Below are 9,799 nucleotides of genomic sequence, written 5' to 3' on the forward strand. Positions count from 1 at the left end.
GCAGGAAAATGTAATATGCAACAAGTAATACTTCAGAATAAACACCGCTATCATTTACTAGTCTTTACGTATATAATCTTTATTTTTTCAATCACATGAATGCTTCCAAACTTTCTGCAATTATAATTTCATTTTTAAAAAGCACCAAGTCCCAAACAAAAAACAGCTATGTAAAGGCTTTAGATCTGAAGAAATTAAGGTTTTCTGGTGTACCAACAATCAAATTAACACAAATTTCACATATCTAAATTTACTAAACATGGTTTCTACAAATTCTTTAACAACTTAACAGTGCAAAGGTGAAGTGTTTCCGTAGCATTTCTCCAATAAATTTTGAAAAATATATACTTAAAACATCCCAGGGCCAAATAAGCATGGCATTACTGACTGTAAGAAGGGGCATAAGGGAAGACTTTGGGTCAACTCCGAAAAGCCTGAAGACTAACCTAGTGATCAATTTTCTCCAGAGGATGTATAATGTACAACTGTTAAGTGCGGATGAGCTGGCCTACTTCCAAAAATTTCTTTTACCATCCACTAGAAAGAATCACTGTAAAATGAAAGTAAGTTGGCTTCCTCAGCCACAATAGCTGGAAAATCAACCATCTGATTTCTGGTTAAGAGCAGAAATCTTACATTCCAGTCATCACTGAAATTTTCCTTGACCTCAGTCAAGCCACTTCACAACATCAGATTTGTTTGGGGTTTCTGTCCCCACAATACAAATAGAAGCTTTCGTCCTCTGAAGGATCCAAGTTAAAAGAGGCAACTTTAGCAAGGAAGTAATGGACAAAGAAGTAACCCCCCAAAAAAGCAGTTGTCTTTTCAAATGGTTAATGTTTTTAAATTAATTGATAGAATGTTTCTACTGAACTTTATGCAGTGAACAAATTAAGCACCTGACAAGCTCAGTAGGATGTCTCCTTTTTGTAAGGAGCATAAGACATTTTCAATATTGAATATTATTCAATACTGTCGCATCTCTGATACCTAATGTTACTACAGAAATCCAGATGCAGTCCTCACAAGTAATTTAAAGTGCGAATGGAACCAAAGAAGAACCTATTCAGAAATTATTATTGGATCTGTATGATGTTACTTTTACAGTTGCTGAGTTGATCTCCTACAGACAAAAAAAAAAGATATGATGATCTTTTTAGTAAAGATCACTTGATAAGCTATAAAACAGGTGAAAAACACTTTGACATGAGTATGAAATTACTGCCATTTTAGAGTATATTGTAATTGTAACATTGAAATCTCAAGTTAGTCAAAATTATGTAGTGAACATTTTCATTACAAAACAGACCACACTAAAGCCGTTACAAATTTGTGTATCTACCCATATTTGACAAAAAGTCTCAAAGAACATACTGAGCCTAACTGATACTTCTGATAGCACATGCATAGGTAAAAGAAGCGTAAAGGGACTGACAGTTCAGGGAAAACCCCAAGTTGCACAAGAAATAACAGCAGCAATTCAGCTGGATAGGGATGTTTGTTAGGATTAACTTACATAACAGAAAAACAGTGTATTTGAAGACAGCAAAAATATGAAAATCAGAAATACCTTAACTTTGCAAATGCAAAGCTTCAGGACTGAAAGCAGTTAACAAGTTAAATTACTTCAGTAACAGAGAGCAGACTTCCGGTTTCATCCACTCAGAACCCAGCGTATGAGACAATACTCCAAGAACATGAAGTTTTTACTTGCCCTCTGAAGAGGCTCATACTTCCTACTAGTGTTTTACAGACTTTCATGGCTACACTAGCCATTATGCCATTACTAGTCATTTTCACATATTACAGTAGCCACAAAGCAGAAACAACAAACTAGGCACACTCAGAGTAGATCTATCTTCCAAACCAATCCTGACTTGACAAGTCAATTTCCCACTGCTAGTAGTAGTGTAACAGATTCTTAACATTGTTATCTGAGCAAAGACGGTTGTACGTTAAATTGCAGGATGAGATAAATTTTTCTGTTTCCTTTCATAAAATTATTAGGCTGGCACTAGTGACAAAAGCAGCAGATTCTCTGCTCCCACGTCTCTGTATATAGATCTTTGTGCAACCCTTCACCTCACGCCGTCACAAGCACAATCACAAGGTGAGCCAGATCAGGGAATTAGTCTGGATTACAACAAACCATTTTTGCCAAGTTAATTTTAACCCAGAGCAAGTCTCTAATCTGTTACTGCAAGAGACTATATAAATAATTATGTCAACGTGACAGGGGGAACAAGCATAGTGACCGAACTGCCTCCTTTGGAGACCAAAGCGTTCATGGCACCACAGCCAGTATCACATGAGGAAATGCAAAGCACTGCTAGTTCTGTTTCAAAGCCAATTACCACATCCTACTCAACACGTGATATTCATCACTTTCAGATGACAGCCAGCACAAACACCTTGCAAATGTGAAATTAATCTGACTTGTGACTTTCAGATAATCTCCACAATGTTTAATTTCCTTACATGCAAGCACTTTCATACTGCTTTCTAGTTCTTCATGAACATTGAAGTCAGGTTTAGAATAAAAGTACTCACTAAGGCAGGCGTTGGTCACCCCACATGAAGTGCAGAGTGCAATTTTGCAGACTTCAAGCAAAAATTCTACGTCAACATATTGCAAGCAGGTTGCACTATCATTCCTCAAATTAGTCAGTCTTCTCGGAGCACAGGAAGAATTTTATTAACATTCATAAGCAAATTTGCTTCATTTTTTTAAGGTACTTCAAGATATTTTTCTAGTCACAAACACTCTTATTGACAAATTAAGAGGCTTCAGGTTTCCCACACATATAAAAATCAAGTTAAGACTCTCGTTATAAACTATATTATCTTAACCTCCAATTAATTTATCTGGCACTGTTACCTACCGTAGCAACTAGATGCAGTCACAAATTACTTTAAAGCATCTCTTTAGAAAACGTTTGGGATTTTTATCGGTTTTTGTAAAAAAGCATTTTTGACCATTTCTGTTTAAGACTACCAGGTGGCTAAAGTTCTCAAACTTTAAACCTGACACTAGAATGGAGAGATGATGGAGACCATGAGCAGTATCTTGGCTGCCATCAGTCTGATACAGGAGATGTTGGGGGTGAGTACAAAGAGATAGAGGGCAACTAGCTGATTATTAATATTTCTCCTCTCAAGAGTCCTACAATACACATAGGCTGTATTCACCAGTATTGACTAGCTGTCATTTAACAACCTGTTATTTAAATTAATTAATTAATCTGTCATTTAGTATAACCTGTTTCCTCCTTACGAAGAGTGGCTTCTTTGATTTGCACATGCACATTTGATGACACAATGTAGCCAAGATACATGACTAAATCTAGCTTTCAAGAGTAAAGACATGCAGTAATTGCATATGTCACTGTTTCTTTTAACTGGCATTCTCCTAAGAATCTGCTAATAAGAAACAGAACCCAAAAGAATGCATTCTATGGTATCTTAGAATTAAAAGAAATTATTTTAAGAATGTCAATTAAAAGAAGCATTAGCATTTACACCCACCTAAAGCTAGTATTTTCTACAATTGTAAGTATAAGAGATACCAGTTGAATTATCCTGAAACCAAAAAACATGGAGGACACAACGAATTCAAAATTACAGCTTTAAAAAATACAGACACATTAAGGTAAAATTCAGACAAATATCTGAACACCATGGAGCAATCGCACGGCTCATTTCCTTACATTTAGTAGTTTCCTTACGCTTAGCATTTGCAGTCCCAGGATTAAATGATACAAAGCTCAAAAGCGGGAAGAGAAGATTTAAAGGAAAAACCATGAGCACTGAACTAAGGAATATATGGGGTAAGAAAACTCTCACAGGTCTATATAGGAAAAAAAAGAACTACAGTTTCCCTGACATACACTCTGAAAAGAACTCAGTAATTGTGAAGATGTCAAATGCCAATGTTAACAGTCCACATTTCCAGCATTTGCCATAAGCAAACTGGGAAAGTTATGTTATTCTTTTAGTTTCTTATGTCAATACCACTTCAAGATACAGCCTTTTGCGGGGGGGGGGGGGGGGGGGGGGGGGGGCAGGCGGGGCTAGTAAGCCCTGCTGTTCCAGTCAGGCTGAAAAAAAACCCAAACCGAAGAAGCCAACCACCTAGTGCTTTACAACCATTGGCAAACTTAAAACAAGGGCGACTCTAAGCTCTCCTTACGATCAGGCCACCCACATCACAGCTTAAGGCCAGCAGAGGCTGAGAACACAGGAAGGTGCCGCTTTCTTGTCATCCGCATCCTCAGCGACCTCCGGAGGGAAACAATGGGGAGCGCCCGGGCACCACGGGGGAGCCCGCCCCTCGCCCCCCTCGCACAGAGCAGCCGCCAGGCCGGGGCTCCGGCGGGCACCCCGCCCTCACCTCCGCCGGCAAGAGGGGCTACCCGGGCCGGGCCGGCGCGGCCACGCTCGACGCCCGCCGCCCCTCCCTCCCCCACGGCCCGTCAAGGCCTCAGCCCGCAGCCTCCCCCCCGCCGCCACCCGGCACCGTCCGGCGCCCCCCGCCCCGCCTGTCACACGGCCCGTGCGCGCCCAGGTTGAGGGGAGGGCAGCGAGGCACCCCGGGCCACACGCGGCAGCAGCAACAGGCACCCTGCTGCGGCCCGGGGACGGAGCGTGGGAGCCGGCGGGAAAGGAAGCCTCGAGGGGCACTGTCCGCCGGGGAGTGGGGGGACGCTCGGGAACCGGGCGGGGGCGGCACACCCCTCCCAGCCCTCCGGCTCCCCCTGAAAGCGCTGCCTAGGACGCAGCCTCGCTCGAAACAACGAGGCCGCCGACAAGGCGGCAGAGGAAGAGATTACGGAAAGGAGAGGGAAAATAAGGCAGGGCAGCTAAAGGCTGCTCCGACACACGGCAAAGCACCAAGGTCCCTGCTCGGGCGACCCCGCCAGCGGGATCCGCGGGTGCCCCGCACACCAGGCAGCGGCGTGTCTCGGGAGAGACCACGGGGTTCAGCCCGTTTCAGCGGCACGACAGGCCCCGGCCGGAGCGAGGTCTGCCCGAGCTCTCAACATGGACACCGTGAGGAAACGCTCCATCCCCGCGGGCGGGGAAGGGCGGGCGGCGCGGGGCTTTACACCGCTACCCTCCGCCACAAGGGCGTGCCGGAGCCCCCGGCCTCCGCGCTGGGGAGGGGGGCGGGCACAGGTAACTCCCCCCCGCCCCGGGCCCCGGGCAAGGGGGGGTGGCAGCGCCATCTGCACGGTAACGCCGGCCAAGCTAGCGGCAGGGCCCGGGCGGCGGGGAGGGGGTGGCACCTGGGCAGTCGCCGGGTTACATCACCGCCCCCTCCGTCCCTCGGGGCCCGGCGGCGGCCACATGGCAGAGGCAGCGGGGGCAACCGCGCCGCCCGACAAGGGGGCGAGGAGGGAGGATGAGGAGGGAGGATGAGGAGGAGGGCGGCGGCCGGGGGAAGAGAGGCGTGCCGCTGCCGGGAAGAAGATGCACGCACAGGGCCGGGGGTCGGCGAGAGCCGCCGGGGGAAGGGCCGCTCCCAGCCGGCGAAGGGAGGGGTGGCGCCGGCCGCCGGGGGCTGCCTGTCTCGCCCGGGAGGGAGCTCGGCGCGCGTTACCTGCCCGGGTGGCTGCCCAGCTCCCGGTCGCTCAGCGCCGCCGTGTAAATCTTCCGGTATCTGTCGGCCAGGGCCTTCCCGGAGAGCAGCAGCTGGTAGCGGCTCCGGCAGCCCAGCGACGGCGGCGCCAAAGCGCCGGGCAGGGCTCCCAGCCCGCCGGCTGAGCCCTCTTCGGGCCCCATGGGCCCCGCCGGACCAGGGCCGCTGGAAAAGAAGAAGAAGCCGCCCTCGGCCCCGGTGCAGGCGGCGACGGCGGCGCCCGCAGAGGCGGCGGCGGCTGCGGCGCTCATCCCCCTCCCCGCCCGCCCCCTGGTGGCTGCGCTGCCTCCCGGCGCGACGCGGACACAGGCGGCTCCCGCTGCCTTCACGGCCGGGGCCCAGCCATGGCGAGGCCGCACAAGCCGCCGCCGCCGCCCTGGAGGCTGCTCATCCACCCGGGCCGGGGCCGGGGGTGCGGGAGCACCCCTCTCCTCCCCTCAAGCGGCGGCTCGGGGCCTCGGCTGTCCGCCCGCTCGCCCTCTGCCCCGGGCGCAGCGCCGGCCGCCGCTCCCTCCCGCCGGCGGGCGCGCCGAGCTGTGGGCAGGACCGTGTGCCTCCGGGACGGGGGGAGGGGGGGCGGCCGCTCGCTTCCCCCTTCCCGCTACAGGGGCGGGGGCCGGCGCCTGCCGCTGCCCCTCCGGAGTTTCTCCTCGGCGGCGCCGCCGCCCTCTCTCCGCACAGCCGCCCCGGCCCCACCTCCCTCCCGCGGCCAGCCCGGCCGGCGGGCGCATGCGCCGCCCGGCCCCGCCCACCCCGCGCGGCCCCCGGGAAATCCGGGGCCGAGCGCGCGCCGGCACCTGCTGCGCGGGGCGGGGGCCGCCGGGCGGCTGGCGGGGGGCGCGGGTACCCGGGAAGAGCCCCGCGTGGGGCCGGGCTTCGCGGGGCCTGTGGGCCCTCGCACTGAGCTTGGCCTTCGCCCTGTTGAGGTGCGCGTCTGCCTGTCATGTTTTATGTCGGTGCCCCACTGCAGTGGCACAAGATGCAGAAACTCCCGGTTTTAGTGGGGGCAGCTCTTGCAGGCTCATGGCATCGCCACGGGGCCCTGCGCCAGAGCATCAGGGTACGGCTGGGGCCCGAGAGGTCCGGCGTGAACCACTGCAGCAGCTGAGCTGCGATGTACCAACGTCCCGCGCCTCTTTCTGTGCTTTGTATCGCCAGAGAGGATCTTCTCAAGGAGCAATAAATAGCCTCTCTTTCTTGCTTAATGGGGACTTCACTAAAATCCCCTTGCACATTAGGCCAAGATTTCTTTAAATCATGTTTGCTGGCTCCAGGATACCTTACCTGCTTTTAGGGGGTAAGGGAGGCATGGCAGTAGGCACTCTTAAGAGTGTATCTGCACTCTGCCAGTATGTCTCCTTTCACCCAGATTACTTCCTTACATCGTTACATTTTACCTGTTGGAATTGTAGCCCTGCAGTTTTGCCACAGCTTTACACAGCTGAAAACTTCAGGTATACAAACCAGAGTACATGTTATTTAAAAAAAAAAAAAAAAAAAAAAAAAAAAGGTCTGCATGCCAAAAGTGACTTGGATCGCAGTCTGCAGAAAACCATCATCCAGACATCCAAAGAAGGTGCGTGCTGTCATATTTTCTTCTTGTTTTCTTCTCCCCTCCAAAAGAGGGCCTAAATAAAGGCTGGAATTCTGCTGATTCTGAATACAGATAAATATTTTTGCAAACAATTTCTTTCTGCATAACAGCAAATATAAGAGAAGGGTGCAGCAGTCTTCTTTCTTAAGCTTGTGTATTGCCCACCAACGCTTAAGCATTCAAGCCAAATTTCAAGTGGTTTTTATTTTGTTGTTTTTTAACAGAGAGCTGGGGATGTCAAAACCAATAAATTCATACAGGTTTCCTCAAAAGTAGCTGTCCAGGTAGCAGAAAGACAGCCAGATTAGTGCCATTACTGAAGGAAAAGCTACTTTCCGAATGCAGTTAGAAGCACCAGAGACCATCCAAGAAGTATTTCAAATACTAACTACATAAAAAGTTTTTGATTATAATTCTTATAACTGAAAAGAAAAGAATAATCCAGCAGTGATAAAAGGAGCCACAAGAAAACAAGTGCCATGTCTTCTGGTGCTAACCACCTCCAAATTGCCTTCCCTCTGAGAATCAGAGTAATAAGTCTGTCTAGCTCCTCTTTTAGGGATGACCTAAAAATCATTCCTACAGGCAAGAACCAGGGAAAAAAAACACCAATAAAAACACCACCTTTTAGCTCATTTTTGTGTTTTGTTGTAAGTTGCTGCCTTATATCCAAGTAGCAATTTTTCCTTCACCAAACATAAGCTGCCTGACAAATGGCCTATCTTCTGGTGTAACATTGTCCGTCACATCTCAAAACTATTCTTCCTCACTAATGCTGTTGGAGCCATTTTAATGCACGTGCCATAAAAGCTAAGTGCTGGCAAACTTTTGTGAAAGTGATGCAATTTATTGCAATTCTTGCATATTGCTCCAAACTCTAGAATTTGTCTGGGCTTGTGTTGTACAGAGCCACGCACAGCGTGGTGAGCATTCTACTTTGCAAGCTGCAACTGCTATTCTGCACCTCTTTTTATCTCAAGTCCTTTTGCTTTTGAGGGGAATCTTGCTAAGTGTCCACAAAGCAGAGTCCACCTTCCATAAGCTTCAGCCTGTGATGAGCAATAGCATTTGACAATGTAACTAGGATTTGCCAAGCAAGAGTAACTCCGGATCTTCTTACAGTCCACCTCCAAGCTCTCTTTCTCTTCACTTGAAATACAGTCTCCAACCTGCGAGGTTGTTAATGGCACCACCTGGGAGCTGGATGTTCAGTCCTTATTCACAGCCATATTTTCACTTCTTGTTTGGTCCTAAGAGGAAGCCACCTTTTCTTTTTCCCCTTTTTTTTTTTTTAGTATGACTGTGGCACTCATATTTCATATTCTTTCTCTGAGACTGATTCTGAGCAGTAACACCAGTACTGTGCCATGTAAGAACATTCAGGAGTACACATTTCATCTGATCCAATCTTATGCTAGATCTGATATTGACTATACTCCTGTAGTTAGCATAAAATTATTATAGGTTCAAATTTGGTTTTTTGATTTTTTTTTTAAAGAAGCATTTTTTTAAAAAGAAAAAAGTGGTAGTATAGTTTTGGATACTCCATTTGCACCAGATTAGCCCTTTGCTTTATGTAGCTGCAGAGTTTTTGATCTAGCAGTACATGTTTGAAAGATGGATTTCTTATACCATCACAACAAACTCAGTCAACTGAAAGCTACTATTAAGTGCTTTGCAACCAGAATGTGTCTTACTTCGGACAATACTCAACTCTTTTACTGTTTGCTAACATCTGCTTGCTGTTACAGAACGAAGCACTTTGCCAGTCAGCCTCTCCCTTTTACTTTTAGGTGGGGTTTTCAGCAGTTGTGTTCATTCACTTGGCACCTTCATAAATAAGTTTTAGCAGAACAAATTGTTCAGAAGTCATCCAGAATCAGAGTCTGGCAGTCTGTCTTGCTCACTATCACTGCTGACACGGATCAGCGTTGTATAAACGTGAGTTTCAACATGGCAGAACAAGAATTTCCACCAGGTAATTTGAAAGCTCCAGTGTCCTGCATGACTGGATGTAAAGGGGAAGTTCCATGATTTCATTAACTAACCCCTATACTTTTGAATTACATTTCTAGGCCTTGTTTTTTTAAGCTTTCAAAATATGATACAAACCAATATAGTAAATTCTTCACAGGCAAGCAGGGAGTCTGGAATAAGATAACTTCAAAATAAGTAAACTAGACAGTTTACATCTTAAATTGCAGCCAGGGAGTTATGAACCACAGAATTCAGTACTTCTGCGATAAAACTTGCGATTTACTACAATCAGGTGGTGTTAGAGTTCTTTGTTCACCAGAAGCAACTAGCTCTTACCGTCACATTTTCTCCACAAATAGGACTTAAACTAGTAATAATGGGGGGGGGGGGGGGGAAAGTATCTCTTGGTCACTAAGCTTCTGTCACTGTCAAGAAGTGTTGTGAAGCTGTTAATGTGATTAGTTAAAGAGACCATTCTTCATCACATAGTTCGAAGAAAGCTAAAGTCTATTTTGTCATTTTTACTCCGTAATGTACATCTATATTTTAAGTTGTCCGTATTTATTTTGAGACTTCATTATTATTTAAGA

General features: G+C 47.6%; 1 protein-coding gene across 1 annotated transcript in view; it reads right to left on the reverse strand.

Annotated features, from left to right (window-relative positions):
- Window positions 1–5,889, reverse strand: part of MYCBP2 (MYC binding protein 2) — a 213,019-nt gene extending 207,130 nt beyond the window's left edge. The window contains exon 1 of the mRNA XM_059820870.1: window positions 5,600–5,889. Coding sequence (XP_059676853.1) covers window positions 5,600–5,889 — 290 coding nt within the window. The remainder of the gene's footprint in view (window positions 1–5,599) is intronic.
- Between the last annotated feature and the right edge of the window lie 3,910 nt (window positions 5,890–9,799).

This window comes from Gavia stellata, chromosome 1 (genome assembly GCF_030936135.1).
Source record: "Gavia stellata isolate bGavSte3 chromosome 1, bGavSte3.hap2, whole genome shotgun sequence".
Taxonomy (NCBI): domain Eukaryota; kingdom Metazoa; phylum Chordata; class Aves; order Gaviiformes; family Gaviidae; genus Gavia; species Gavia stellata.